The 15,390-nt window shown below is 37.6% G+C and overlaps 1 protein-coding gene and 1 pseudogene across 1 annotated transcript; one reads left to right on the top strand and one right to left on the bottom strand.

Annotated features, from left to right (window-relative positions):
• Nucleotides 1-6,368: 6,368 nt before the first annotated feature.
• LOC146468349 (uncharacterized) lies at nucleotides 6,369-13,992 on the bottom strand. The gene is made up of 3 exons (XM_085124635.1): nucleotides 13,935-13,992; nucleotides 10,458-10,618; nucleotides 6,369-6,844 (listed from the first exon to the last, which is right to left on the bottom strand). Exons 1-3 carry the CDS (start codon nucleotides 13,990-13,992, stop codon nucleotides 6,635-6,637), a joined length of 429 nt encoding a protein of 142 aa, XP_084980761.1. The 3' UTR covers nucleotides 6,369-6,634.
• A 536-nt stretch (nucleotides 13,993-14,528) lies between these two features.
• Nucleotides 14,529-15,016, top strand: LOC146468350 (uncharacterized; annotated as a pseudogene).
• The last annotated feature ends 374 nt before the right edge of the window (nucleotides 15,017-15,390 follow it).

Below are 15,390 nucleotides of genomic sequence, written 5' to 3' on the forward strand. Positions count from 1 at the left end.
ATAGGTATTAGGTTCGGCTCATGTAAAGTTCGACGTATGAACCGGGCCTAAAAGCTAGATACAAAGACTTTTAGGCCCGGTTCATACGTCGAACTTTACATGAGCCGAACCTAGTACCTTTTAAGGTCGACCCAAATAATTAAGTTCGGCAGTTGATTCAGACGTCGAACCTAACTGAAGTCGAACTTAATTAAAGCTCAAGTGAGAAAGTAGATTTTCGTGGTCAGCGGCTGTTGTTTTTCTCAACAAGATTCAAAATGGCGGGAAAGATGAGTTCTGACATGGAAAAGCTTGTTTGGTAAAATGGAATTGGGCGTGGTCAATAGTTTATTTTAGTATTAGTTTTTATTGATATTTCTTATAATTCTTTATAGTTATTATATTTTTATATAAAAATTTTAAATTCATGTAAAGTGCTTTTGATCATTTTAATGTTAAAGGCGCTTTATTAAGTGAATAAATTATTATTATTATTATTATTATTATTATTATTATTATTATTATTATTATTATTATTATTAAGACAGGCCAAACACGGCTACTATTGGTCGAGATAGGAAGAATATGACCTTCAATACTAATTTGCTCTTACGAGTACGTCTTTCAAAGATCTCCCCTTTCTGTACGAAAGTAGGGAAGGGTCTTTGTAGATCTCTCTTAGCAGAGGCTGATTTTCTATCAAGTGCCATTTACTCATCTGAATGGTTTTAGGTTAGGCACAGAAGGGCGATATTCCGTAACAAACGGCAAAATGTTTTTGCGCTTTTTTTGTTTGTTTTGTAGTGCCGATATTCTTTCGCTGAAATTGACTTCTGAGAGAGTTTTATCTATAAGGTTATCGAGGTAACCTCTGTAGCGTAATCTCTGTTTGAATAAAGTAATGTTTTCTTCAAATGTTGTTTTTGAAGATTTTGTGCTGAGAAGTCTTGACGCTTCGCCTGTATTGGAAAGTTTCTGTTGGTTTGAAGTGCGTGTACATATCAACAATACATTCTTTTTTTTAAAATCTTTCGCATCTCAGACAAGTTTATTTAGTTGTTTCGAAACAAGCAGAACAAGCACGTTCCTCATTTCCCGCCATCTTTTTCACAATGAAGTCCTTTGCGCATGCCAAGTCGATGGAACGCGCAGATCTCTGGGATAGATATAATTTATTTAATTTATGCGTAACGTATGCATTTGGTTCGGCACATGTAAAGTTCGACGTATGAATCGAAGTCGAACTTTTGTCGTTCTATTCGACTGGCGCAGTCGAATAGAACGGCGGGTCGACCCAAATACAAATCTGTCGATCCTAACTGATTCATACTTCGATCTTTACATGCGCCGAACCAAATGATTAGGTTCGGCTCATGAAAAGTTCGACGTATGAACCGGGCCTTACTGGCTAATTATTGATAGGAAATATAATGATGAACAAACAGGGCCAAAGCGGTAGAATAAAACTATTCCAATGGAGAAAACAAACTGGAAAAAGATATTTAAATTGGTTCCAAAGACGTGTAGAGAAAAAAGATTAAGAGAATTTAACTTCAAATTCATTCACAGAATTGTCGTGACTAAAAACGAGCTCTTTAGATTTAATATTAAATCAGATAGTAATTGCATATACTGCGGAGAACCAGACTCTATAGACCACACCTTTTTAGAGTGCCAATGTACAAAGTCCTTTACTAAGGATGTGCTACAATGGTTTAATGTAGAAAATAATTGTAATTTTAAGATGAAGATTTTCTTTTTGGTGTTTCCTCTTTGTCGTGTGTTCCAACAAAGAAATTAAATTATACCCTCCTCTTCCTACGTTATTATATTTATAAAAAAAAAGCTCCAGAATGACTCGCCACCTCTATTGCTCCCGGACTTGATCAAAAAAATAAAATATAAAATTGAAAATATTTTTAAGATATATATAATGAAAGCTCCTCTTCTTCTTATATTGTAATACTTATTAAAGAGGATTGTAAAGTGTTGTCAGTATTGCATGTTTTAGGCTTTAAATGTTGTATGTGTTTGAAGTAAAGGTATATTAAAAAAAAAAAAAAAAAAAAGAAAAAAAAAAACACTATTTTTCGGCCGCCATATTGGTGTTCCACGGAGGTACACCAAGATGCCGGATCCATACTGGGCTCTGTGAATTTCTGCAAAACATTTCGACGGATATCTCACGTTTGGGGAGACGTACAGGCCTAAAATTCGGAGAATTGTCTCCTTTAGTCATCTTCTATGTTATCACAACTTCTCAACTTGAGGATGGATTTGTCTTGTGCAACACCACTAGAGTACGTTTGAAAATGCAGGCTTCCAAATTAAGTAGTTTCTTCATAAATTAATTAAGTCATGTTCCTTGAGCAGGAGGCAAATCAGATTTCTTAAAACTGTATTGTCCTCTGGTGAGTTAACTATAAAGTAAACTATGGCGAACTCGAGCCTCTCACTTGCAGGTTGCCGTTCCATGAAGGCATTCTAAGAGGCTAAAGTGTTTGTGAGGTAGAAGATTCGTTTCAAAGACTTCTCCCTCCGTGTAAAAGTTTTGGCTGCCTGCACCTAGTAGAAGTCCCCAAAGAGCACTGTGCTGGCACACAACTGATATCCTACGAACTCGGCCGATTTTAGCAGCACTATTTTTCCTTAATTGAACGCTCGCTAAGCTGATTGATCTCAAGTTTGATCGGTAATGACGCCTTGTTCTTTGATGTATAAGTTGAGACCCCTTCACGGACGAAAATAAGACTTTTGTCTGCGAAATTGCTGAGACTGCTTCAGCGCTATTCATACTGGCTCCTAATGGAAGCCCTTCATGCGGCCTTTCTACTGAAACGGGTGAATCGAAATTTCCTATAGGATTTAATAACAACAAACATCACTCCAAATGCACACCCTTCATAGTTTTATTATTTCTCTTATATCTAGGACAATCTTAGTACTCTTAAAGCCAGTACAGTCATGTTCTCGTGCTATGTGAGCAATCAATTCTTAGCATTAAAATAAAAACAACAGGACTGTGTCTGTAATCTGCAACATAAAACCTGGTTCTGATGACTAGAGCGTATCACAGCACGTGACCGAGCGGAATCCATTGGGTGCTGGAACTTTCTTGTTTCTTAAGGTGCACCGCCGACAGCTCCAACAAGCAACAAAAAGCACAGAGTAACAGCGAATTTCATTTCTGAAAAAAAAAAAAAAAAAAGAGAGAGAGAAAAAAGGACGTAGCTGGGGTAGTGGCCAAAGTAGAATATTAACATATCGAAATTGGCCTGTTGCTTCGTTAAGAGCTGTCCGCGCGATATTATACGGTAACGACTTTTAAGGCAACAATATTGCGTTAAAAGTCGCCTCTTGTAAAACCGCCTCAACATTACGTGAGCAAATTTGAAAAGGGTATTTTAAGTTGAGCATCAAGATTGGGATCACGGGATTATTTCATTAAAACAGTGCCCCTTGACACGTAGCTCATTTTTAAGAGATCGTGGAGCAAATGCAAATTCTTGTCCTAAGTAATAACTGACTTAACAAATGAATTCTGTAAAAGGTGATAGCTATATAAAATTATTTTCTCTATTTCTTAACCTTGAAAGATTGTTCTCATTTTGTTTTATTCTAACATCAATAATTATTCCATTTTATTTTTTTTTTGCAAGCAACTTAAATTAGAGCATTGAATTGTTCTTTGAAATACTCAGATGCTGATAAAATATGTTTTGTGGCCGAATATGATAACACACTAACGAAGGCACAAGGCTCGTTTAAGCCGGCGACACACCTAACGATATCTGCCGTGTCAGATCTCGGCGATTAAATTAGCCGGCATTCGCCACGTGTGCCTATTCCCGCGATTTTCTACGCTCATCGCTGGGAATAGTAAAGTCAATGAATCATGTTGGGCGATTTTATCATATGAACAATTTTGAAGTGGCACATCGCCGTCAGTCGGTGAAAAAAATCGCCAGCTGTGTCCGCTTCAATCGGTGGTGAAAATCGCTTGCAATTTTCGCTGGCGATCAAATTCGCCGCGATTGGCGTAAAAAATCACCAGGTGTGTCGCCGACTTTAGCGATCCGGCGCGATCAATCGTTGGTGCTTGGAAGTGAAAAACGGCGAGTGACCGCGTGCTTGCAAATTTTCCGAAAGACCTTCAAGATATGTGTTTATGTGCTGCTAAAAATTAAATTCTGACGCAGAGCGAACATTTTTACAGCTTACCTTTCTATCGGTGAATGTGCTTATTGATGTTGCAGTTATTACGGCCGCTTCTTGTCGTCGAGTTCCTCAGAGTTTCGAAGTTTCTTCTTACTTAAATACCAAAACGGTACAGTTAAAAAAGTCCCAAACCAAACCGTCAATGACTGTCCTTATGTAGTGCCAATCAGAAAAAGTTTTTAGTCGCAACACACTGTTGTCCCTTAATACTCGAAATTAAGATCATTCTCTTCTCATTAAGTTTTGTTTGCATTTTCTGTCTCTGTATATTTTTTTCGTACTTCTACTGGAATTGCGTCACGCCGATAAACTTGGCTAGTTGTAGCTGGACGTTTTTTTTTTTTCTCGGACTTCGAGGCAGGCACCTGTGCATAAGGCCAGACTAGCTGCGACAAAACTGCAGTGGTTAATTTGGAGAAGAAGTTGCGAATAATCCGCAAAAATGATGATTTGAGCATTATAACATTACATCAAATAAGTCCAATCGAAACGTGTAGGAAAGCGCACTCCTATAATAAATCTTTCAATAATTACAGTTTAAAACGAAATAAGTGGGCCACTGAAATTCACCGTAGCTGAACTTCTACAATGTAAGGTGTCAACCGAAGTACCGAACTCATATAATATTTGATTACTGCTAGTTGTTACGGTTGTTATCATTATGTTAGGTCTCTTTAGAGAATGCAGGGTAAGACAAAGTCGTTCTAAGTTAGTGTGTCCATCAAAATTAATTATGCGTCACAAGCCCCTGAAAATGGCTGGTTGTAAAATAGAACACAGATATATAAACCCTATGGAATTGTACTAAATTTGATTATGATATAGTCAACATTAGTTATTCCTTATACTGACCTGCAAAGACGAATTTTCTTATCGTAACGTTACTGGATCAATATCCTGAGCAAAATATTATGTTCTTTGTTTTAACCTGGCACATAACATATTGTCACGATAGGAAATTGCCCCCTTCCTCAAACTAGGTAAAAAGAGTTAGTGATTTCATTTTGAATTGTATAACTACACTCATTTGAAATGCAGACTAGTACACAACTGTCACAATACACAACAAAAGAGCGTATGAAATTTCAATAGATCGTCCGGTTACTAATAAAACATTATATACATGCATGGAATCACACGTTCTTTTAATAGCTCGTCCGATAACTAAAAGAACAGTTGCTGAACTTAAACAATGTATGTTTACTTCCTACATTTACGCTTTCATTAGCTAAAAACGAGAACAAAGCTATCTCCGAGAACGCATCAGATGCACACTTTTACCATCAGAAAGGCCTAGAATATGATCAATGAGATCTTTTGTAAGTTATCTAGTTCACACGAGTCTTATTGTTTCCATTGAATACTGTGCCACCTGTGTTTGTTTAAGACAATATATAAGGAGTCCCGAAAGTATTGTAAAACGATTACCTTTGACGATTACCTATGATTGCCTAGGATTTCCACCATGGATTATCAACAAGCCTGTAGTAGCTGTGAAGTATCTACGATGTTTACTCTACAATAAAGAAAGCTGCTGTGACCAAGAAGATCTCTCCTTTTGCTGTCTGTTTTCGCCATGGAACGAAGGAACTAGACCTTGTATCTCTGGCAATTTGTAACGAGTTCCAGCTGCCAAACTAGTTTGCTTTGCCGAGTTTCTTCCCCGTTTTCCGTCTTTTCCCGCGCTAGCACAGCCCGATGCTAGTTTTCGGTCCATGCGCCGATCACAAGATAAGCCAAACTCTTCTCAGCAAGATAGTCACAAACCTCTCGTTACAATATATACAATTTAAATTGTGTAAATTAATCATGTTTTTTAATTGAATCATGCCTTCCGCTACTGCCAATCACTTAGGAATTCTCAAGTGTTGGAATAGAGAACAACTTAATTAGGAAAAAAATAAGTTCCATTTGAACTTATTCTTGTAGGTACGTGTAGCCAACCGACATTTCAAGAAATGTTACATTTATCTCCTAATGTTAGTCGAAACCGATATACCTTTGCTGCTGATTAAAATTTATTAAAACTGTTTTAGATGCATACTGTTTTAGACACAAAGTTTCAATCAATCAAATTGTGTAATTGAATTATACCTTTCGGACGCTTGTGTAGCTAAGAAGAGCGGGTGAATCGAAATTTCTCATAGCATTTAATAACAACAAACATCACCCCAAATACACACCCTTCATAGTTTTATTAATCCTCTTATATCTAGGACAACCTTATTATCCTGCTCAAAGTTAAAAAGTTGCGGGTACAGAGTTGAGACAGAAATAAAGTTTTATAAAGTATTATTTCATTTTATTGTTATTATTATTATTATTATTATTATTATTATTATTATTATTATTATTACAGTCATGTTCTCGTGCTATGGGTGAGCATTCCATTCTCAGTAATCCAAGTTACTTCACTGGCTCTTGTCGCTTTCTACCGCTAATTGCCGCAACAAGGCAGGATCATTTCGCAACAATACTCATCCTCTGCTCTGGTGTCATCAGTCTTAAGAAACATTATTTGATCAGGGCGCATCACGACACCTGAACGAGCGGAATCCATTCGACGATGGAACCGTTTTGTTTCTGCTGGGGCACGGCTGACAGCTCCAACAAGCAGCAAAATGCACAGAATAACAGTGGCTTTCATCTGTGATAAAAGGAAAGGGATGCAACTGGGTTAAATTTATCCTTTGTTTGTTGTCTTTTCCGTAGCCTTTTGTCTACCCTCAGAATGCCCTTTTTCTCGCGATGGTTTTAATTTCTTTATTTTCGCAAAAGTTTATCAACGGAAAAGAAATGCGAACGTATTATAGTCCCCTATTTTCCCTTGTGATTTTTGAGATCAAACTGCCGCCATCCTAATTTGCAATGACGAGCGCAACCTGGGGAGAGCACCAAATCTACCGAGGGTCCCCTCCTCAAGTTAGATAGCACTTTCGCCCCCTCGGTAGTTTTGGCTCTCTCCCCAAGTTACGCTCGCCATTACAAACCCAAGATGGCGGCATTTCGATCTCCACATTCACATAGGAAAATAAGGAACTGCCAATAGTCTAGCTGATAACTTGTCTGCTATATATAACACAAATGCAGATTAGTAACGTACTCCTAGACTAGCTGAGGAAGATTTGCGACTTGAATTGTTACCCGTGCCGGATATATTTAACCCTTTAAGCCTCACAGTGATCAGTGTCTAATTTCTCCATACGATATTACCAACTGATCAAACATGCAGGTCACGAGAATAAGAGAAACAATCTCCGGTTATAAAATGTCTTGACATTTAAAAAACATCCCTAATCTAGTACTAGAAATCTAGTAAAAGTAATAAATGGAGAAGAGGGGATAGGGGGGGAGAAGATATGCATGGTGGTCACACAGATGCTCCTTGTGCTCGTCACGCATTCCTCTCCACCGAACGTGGGGGGGGGGGGGGGGGGGATGCGTTGAAAGCCCAAGAGCGTCTACGTAGGAGTCAATCGGTCTGGCGTGTTTTACCCCCTTTAAAAAAGGGGTTCAACACAGAAAATATGGCCTACTACGCAGGCGCATGACAAATATAGGAACGTAACCTACGCGCGCGCGAGAGGAAGACACGCGAGGGTAAAAGGAGGGAAGAATAAAATGCATGCAAGGAACGCCTGCCCGAGAGGCCTACCAAATTCGTTTCCCGCCCCCTATCCAATTATTTGAAACATTAAATTGCCTGTGTGAAAGAAATCAGCATATCATAGGCCTACGCGTTTGTCAATTTACTAGATTTTACCGGGCAGCAATCTACGTTTTTGCTTATTCTGCATGTTCCAACGTTTACAGAGATAGTCTAAACGTTTCTATAGCATATTTGTTCGTCGAGAAATTAGATTTTGAAAGTTGTTTTTATTTGAGCCGCAAAGTTCATTTTTAGCGCACGAGTATTTATTAAATATGAAATATGTGATAGTAAGTTAAACAAGAAAAAGGTTGGAACGTTGAGATATTGTCAGAAACAAGCAAATGTTATTTTTCCTGTATTTTCCTTTTCTTAACGTTTATATAGAAACCAGAATCACTTCTGTAGGAGCAATATTCACAGAGCTTTGAATTTTCAAATATTTTCACCCGAGCCGTCAAATTGCACCCATGAAAGAAATTTGCATATGGTAGCAAAGTCGCAAGTGCCTTTTCAAAGAAATGTATTATCGTGGGCAAGAATCAATTCTTTTTTGTTATTCTTCTTGTCTCTAGCCTTACGCAGACAATTTAATCGTTTCTATAGCGGCTAGCCTGGAGAAAATAATTTTTAAAAGTTCTATTTTCCAGCCGCGAAGTTAATTTCTACCGCACGGTTTTCATGAGCCCGAAAACAACGCGCACAAGTTTTGAACGTTCAAACATTATCAGGAACAGCCAAATTTTATTTTAAGAGGCTACAATTATTCAGTCTGTAGCAGCTATATTTACAGATTTAGAAATTTTAGGGACTGGATTGTTGTTTGAAATATTTACATGTCGATGAAACATGGTTCATGCCCGAATATGATCGTAAAGTAACAAAGGGTATGGCTCGTTTAGCGCTTGAGCCAGATCAATCTTTGGTGCTTGGAAGAAAGTACATGCTTGCAAGTGTTCCCAAAGACCATCAAGATATGTTTTAAATCAAATGTTAAGATTCAAAATTCGCAAGAAGACCATTTCTAGCTTGACTTAGCCGTTTTACAGCATTTGGCATCATTCCGGTCACACTATACATATATCAGCTTAAATTCCGACTTGTCGTGAAACATTTTTACCTTTTTGTCAGTGAATGCGCTTCGCTGGGTGTGACTTTAATTACGGCTGTTTCTTGTCGTAGAGTTCTTCGGCGTTTCGAAATTTCTTCGGTAGTAATATAAACTGTATGAGTTGTGGCGTAATATCTGACTTTCACCACAAACAGCACACTTTTCGTTGACTGAGATCGTCACGGCGACAATAAATAAAGGATTATTTTTTGTAGAAGTTTAGGGATTTTTAAAGGCCCCCGATAGATAAAAAAAAATATAGTATTTGCCATGTTAAAATAGAAACTAACAACAAAAGAAGAAAGGTTTTAACCACCAAATTATCTCATTTTAGTCTCCTAGGGTCTCCTAGTGCGGGCAATGATAATTTTTTGACAGTTACTTATCGTATGAATCCGTCAATACATGAAATTTTTGAAAAATATATTTTCACACGTAATAAGGTATTGAAAAAGTTGATTTTGTTAGAAGTTCGTTTTAATTTTGGTAAGTAAAACTATATCCTACTCCTTTAAAAAAGCACATATTTGTACACCTTTTAGAATCTAGTTGGAGGTTAACATTTGCAAGAATCTGCTCCGCCGGGACCATGTTGATTCATTTGCACAAGGCAACAGGAATGTGAAGGAGAAACTAAGTATTTTGACAATTTACATTTTTCTTCATATGACTGTACATTTTTTTCGATTCTCCTTCCCTTCCTATGAAGTTAGGCTAAAGTTGTAGCCAAACATTGGTTTTTAAGAGTAAACGAATTATCTACCGATTATTATCAATTATAGTTCAAAGATGAATATTTAATTTCTTTGTTTTGTTCCCCTAAGGTTGGTAGTAAAGCTAGAATTCTAACATATCGAAATTGGTCCTGATTGCTTTGTTAAAAGTTGTCCGCGCGATATTACACGGTAACAACTTTTAATTAACAATGTTGCGCTAAAAATCGTTTCCTGTAACCAACTGAACAATGCGTGAGCAGATTTCTAAAGGAAATTTTTAGTTGGTCAGCAAGATTGGGATCACGAAATGATTTCATGATAACACGTAGCTCAATTTTACGGGAGCCCTTAGTAAACGCGAATTCTCGTCCTAAGTAACACCTGACTTACCAAATGAATTTTGTTTGAGGTGATAGCTGTATAAAAAAAACTTTCTCCTTTGTTCGCAACTAACTTAAATTAGGGCATTGGATTGTTCTTTGAAACATTCAGATGTCGATGAAACATGGTCCATGCTCGAATATGATCGTAAAGTAACAAAGGGTATGGCTCGTTTAGCGCTTGAGCCAGATCAATCTTTGGTGCTTGGAAGTAAAATACGCCGAGTGATCACATGCTCCCAAAAACCATCAAGATATGCTTTAAATCAAATGAAAGTTTTAAAACGGGCAAGAAGACCATTTCTAGCCTGACGTAGCCGTTTTAAAGCATTCGGCATCATTCCGGTTACACTATACATATATCAGCTTAAATTCCGACTCATCGCCAACATTTTTAAGCTTACCTTTTTGTCAGTGAATGCGCTTCGCTGTGTACAACTTTTATTACGGCCGTTTCCTGTCGTCGAGTTCTTCAGCGTTTCGAGGTTTCTTCGGTAGTGATATAAACTGTAGGAGTTGTGGCGTAATATCTGCCTTTCGCCAAAAACGGCATACTTTTCGTTGACTGAGATCGTCACGGCAACAATAAAAAAGGATTGATTTTTGTGGAAGTTTTGGAATTCTTAGAGGCCCCCGATAAATAAAAAAAATAAAAATTTTATTAACCATGTTCGAAATAAACTAACAACAAAACGAAAATGGTTTCAGTAACAATATGTTATTATTTTAGTCTTTTAGTATGGGCAATGATAATTTTTTTACAATTACTTATCGCACGAATCATCAATACAAGAAATTTGTGAAAAATATATTTTCACACGTAATAAATAATGAAAAGTTGTTCTTGTTAGAAATCCGTTTTAATTTCAATACATAAAACTATATCATCCTCCTTAAAGAAAGCACATATTTATACACCTTTTAAAATCCAGTTAGAGGTTAACATTTGCAAGAATCTGCTCCGCCGGGACCATGTTGATTCATTTGCACAAGGCAACAGGAATGTGAAGGAGAAACTAAGTATTTTGACAATTTACATTTTTCTTCATATGACTGTACATTTTTTTCGATTCTCCTTCCCTTCCTATGAAGTAAGGCTAAAGTTGTAGCCGAACATTTGTTTTAAGAGTAAATGAATTATGTACCGATTATTAGCAATTATGGTATAAAGATGAATAATTAATTTTTTTGTCTTGTTCCCGTAGGGGTGGTAGTAAAGCTAGAATTCTAGTATATCGAAATTGGTCATGATTGCTACGTTAAAAATTATCCGCGGGTTATTACACGGAAACAACTTTTAATTAACAATGTTGTGTTCAAAATCGTCTCCTGTAACATCACCTGAACAATGTGTGAGCAAATTTGAAAAGGAAATTTTTAGTTGGTCGGCAAGATTGGTATCACGAGATGATTTCTTGATAACACGTTGCTCAATTTTAAGGGTGCCCGAAGTAAACGCGAATTCTCGTCCTAAGTAATAACTGACTTACCAAATGAATTTTTTGAGGTGATAGCTATGTAAAATTATTTTCCTCCTTTAATAACCTTGAAAGATTGTTCTCACTTTGTTTTATTCTCACATCAATAATTATTTTTAAAATATCAATGATTGTTTGCAAGTAACTTAAATTAGGGCATTGGATTGTTCTTTGAAATATTCAGATGTCGGTGAAACATGGTTCATGCCCGAATATTATCGCACAGAAACAAAGGGTATGGCTCGTTTATCGCTTGAGCCAGATCAATCTTTGGTGCTTCGAGGTAACAAACGCCGAGTGACCACGTGGTTGCAAGTGTTCCCAAAGACCATCAAGATATGTTGTAAATCAAATGAAAAGTTCAAAATGGACAGGAAGACCATTTCTAGCTGGCCTTAGCCGTTTTACAGCATTCGGCATTATTCTGGTCACACTATACTTATATTAGCTTAAATGTCTACTTATTGCGAACATTTTTATAGCTTACCTTTTTGTCAGTGGGTGCGCTTCGCTGTGTACAGCTTTTATTTCGGCCGTTTCCTGTCGTCGAGTTCTTTAGCGTTTCGAAGTTTCTTCGGTACCGATATAAACTGTATGCGTTGTGGCGTAATATCTGACTATCGCCACAAACAGCATACTTTTCGTTGACAGAGATCGTCACGGCAACAATGAAAAAAAGGATTGATTTTTGTAGAAGTTTTGGGATTTTTAGAGGCCCCGGAAAAATAAAAAAAAATAAAGATAATATTTGCCATGTTAAAATAGAAACTAACAAAAAAAAAAATGGTTATAGTCATCAAATGATCTTACGTAAAGGAAGCTGAGCTAGACAAAGACTTTAGCACGGATTAATTCTGTTTTCAAATTTAAACGCGGTCTTAATTATTTGATATACAGCATTTCGTTAATTAAACAGTCAGGTTTGGTTCGGCAGTTTTTCAACACTTTGAAGGAAACGAGGAGGTCCTCCGGATCGATAGCGCCCGCGTGGTTTTTATCGTAGTGTTTGTGTACTGAAGTTGACGTGCTGTTATGGTAATCCACGCAAGCATGCAGATGCCGACACGTATAACCAACATAGCTACCTGTATCGATATCGTTCAGTTTACACTGGAATTGGTATCCTACGCACAGTTGGTTAACCAGCTGTAGTTTGGTGTCACGTTCTTGGAAATCCTGGAAAATTTTTCGGCTGGTCTTTTTCAACTGAGTTTTAACAATGTTAGCGGAATGAAACGTTTGGATGCATGGGACCACAAGACGCAAAATAAACTGTTCTGAATACGTTCCGTTGCCGGATCTCTTGTAGTAGAAATGCACTTGCCAGACTTAACTTTACCAAACTGATTGCAGGGCCGACACAACAGGAAAGGGCTTATTTATTTGGTCCTAAAATAAAAATAAACAAGCTCTTTACCGTAGTGTCAGCCCTGCAATCAGTTTGGTTTATTTAACCGAATCCTAGCCCTTAAAGGGTATGACTACCCGAGTCACGTCATTTTCCGCCATTTCTGCTTAAGCCCTAGACGAGTGCCTGGAAATGACCTTTCTTTTTTTAGTTTTGGTTAAGTTCGGTTTAACTGGAATAATAATTAACAGCCAAATTGACATTTTAAAAAAATAGAGTCTATTATCTTACTTCCGTCCAGTTTGTCACCAAAAAGAAAAGCATAAACTACAAAAGTTAATTGCACCTTAGGAAAAGAAAAAAAAACGCCACTCATTTGTGTGGAACATCTACATCCCATCGTACTGAGGAAGCTAGATAATCTGAAAGTGTTCAAAACACGGAGGAGAAAAAGTGCTTGATAAACTGGTAAAAGGTTTGCAGAAGCAGTTTCCATGTTTCGTACAACGAGAAACAGGTGTTTTGGAAGTCAATCTTGCTCAGTCCTCAGTAACAAGACACTTTTTTTTAAATCAATGTCAGTGTGTTTAATTCATAGTTTAAGGACATCACAAAAAGCAGTGGTTATTTACAGGCAATTTACCAAATACAGTCAACTCTCGCCTGGCGGGCACCTCGCTATTACGGACACCCCGATAATGCAGACAGCAGCTAAATCCCCGGTAAAAATAAATTACCGCCGTTTGACTGAAATAAATTCCGCTATTACGGACTCTCGCTATTAAAGACACCAACTCACGGTGCCGAGGGTGTCCTCAATAAAGGGAGTTCACTTTACTAGGGAAAGTTTCGATCATTGCCGATTCTCATTCTAAAAAGGTCAACGTGCATCTGTCTGCATCAGTAAGATGATGCATGGAAAGAGAATTAATGGCCGTTTTCACCCAGCCCCCTCTTTAAATTTCGCCTGAAGGGTAGCAATAAAATCCAAGCATTGAAAGGAGTAGCAACAACTGAGCAGAATTCTGGAAGAAATTTTCACTTCACGTGTTCACCTTCATTTTCAAAACAAACTTCATTTTCCAAACGAACAGAAGTGGCGTCATTGTGCATGTACCTCTGATAAAGTACCCTAAAATAAGCCAATCACAATCGTCATTAGAATGGTTCGAATGATGTGATTGGTTGAACAAGACGAAAGCTGTCAAACATGTCAAAGTGACCCATCAAAGTTAACAAACTTTGCATAGTTCGAATGTAACGCCAGCGCTTCTTCTTAGTTTTTTGCGCTGTGTTTTGTGAATGAACAATAGTCGAATTCACGGGAGCAAGAGGATTGCTCGAGCTGTTGACGTAATATGTCAAAAACGAGTGCGAGTGTTTCATCAAGGGTTCTTAACACTGAGAAACCGATGAAAGCACGATGCGGCAGGCCGAGTGCTTTTACATTGTTTCGAGGTGTTTGGAACCCCTGATAAAACACGAAGCACGAGTTTTTGACATGACCTCTCAATCACGCCTAAAAATACAATGCAATAAAGCATGCAAAAATAATGTATTCCCGGCAGGAATGGTAAATAGCTCATGCAAGTCTCTGCCTGTATTTTAAAAGCCATTTTTCGCATGTAAGCAGTGTTTCATTGTATTTGATGGTTATGGCTGAGAAAGAGAAAGGAAGACCGAGTCGTTTTAGTTTGCCGAAAAGTGCATCTGAGGAACAAGTCCTGGCTGATGAAGCTGTTTCATCTTCTACAAAGTACAAAAACAAATGGGCTTTAATTTAAAAATATTTCGGGAATGGCAGCAGCAAAGGGAGATGAAAGTACCGATTTTAGATTCCGGTAGTCTTTTCAAAGATTATGAATTGCACAAGGTTAATCCTGTTAGTTGTGAAATAGAGGATATGGATGCCATATCTCTTAATTACTGGCTCACGAAGTTTGTAATGGAGGTCGCCAAAGATTCAGGGGAAAGGTATCCACCGAGAACTGTGTACGGGATAGTGTGTGGTCTGAAGCGTCATTTGGGAGACAAAAACGGCGACGAGGCGTTGAATCCACTTAATGTTCACGATAAAAGGTACGGGAAATTAAGCACGCTGTTTTTGCTTGTTTGGTATTATTTATTTCGGGAATAGTTTCGAATGCTGTGTAAGCACTTCCAAAGGGGAAACTTGTAAACAAGAGGATGAAAAGCCATTAACAGTCTTTATTTAATGCTGCGTTCCACGAGGGAACTTTCCAGAATTGAATTTTTCACGTTGTGAATAACTTTTCGAAGTACGGTAGTGAATAAATAATTGTATGGTAATTGAGGTTGCTAATTAAAATTCAAGTTTTTTGATCAGTGTTTTCATCAGTTTTTGAACTAACCGGAGTAATCTTGATCTAGATTTTCATATGGTATCAAGATACATACAACTGACCAAAACGGGGCACTCCGATTGGCTTATAAGCGTATGAATAATTAATGAGTTTGAGAAACGGTTAGAAAAACTGGTCTGCTGTAATT

Source organism: Pavona decussata, unplaced genomic scaffold, assembly GCF_977016875.1.
Source record: "Pavona decussata unplaced genomic scaffold, jaPavDecu1.1 SCAFFOLD_131, whole genome shotgun sequence".
Taxonomy (NCBI): domain Eukaryota; kingdom Metazoa; phylum Cnidaria; class Anthozoa; order Scleractinia; family Agariciidae; genus Pavona; species Pavona decussata.

Excerpts from the sequence above, each read along its gene's own strand:
- LOC146468349 (XM_085124635.1), bottom strand. The coding sequence starts at position 13,992 with ATGCACAATGACGCCACTTCTGTTCGTTTGGAAAATGAAGTTTGTTTT. Across the intron at positions 10,619-13,934 it reads AGTTTGTTTTGAAAATGAAG|TCAACGAAAAGTATGCCGTT; the intron begins GTGAACACGTGA and ends TGACGATCTCAG. Across the intron at positions 6,845-10,457 it reads GCGCATTCACTGACAAAAAG|ATGAAAGCCACTGTTATTCT; the intron begins GTAAGCTTAAAA and ends CTTTTATCACAG.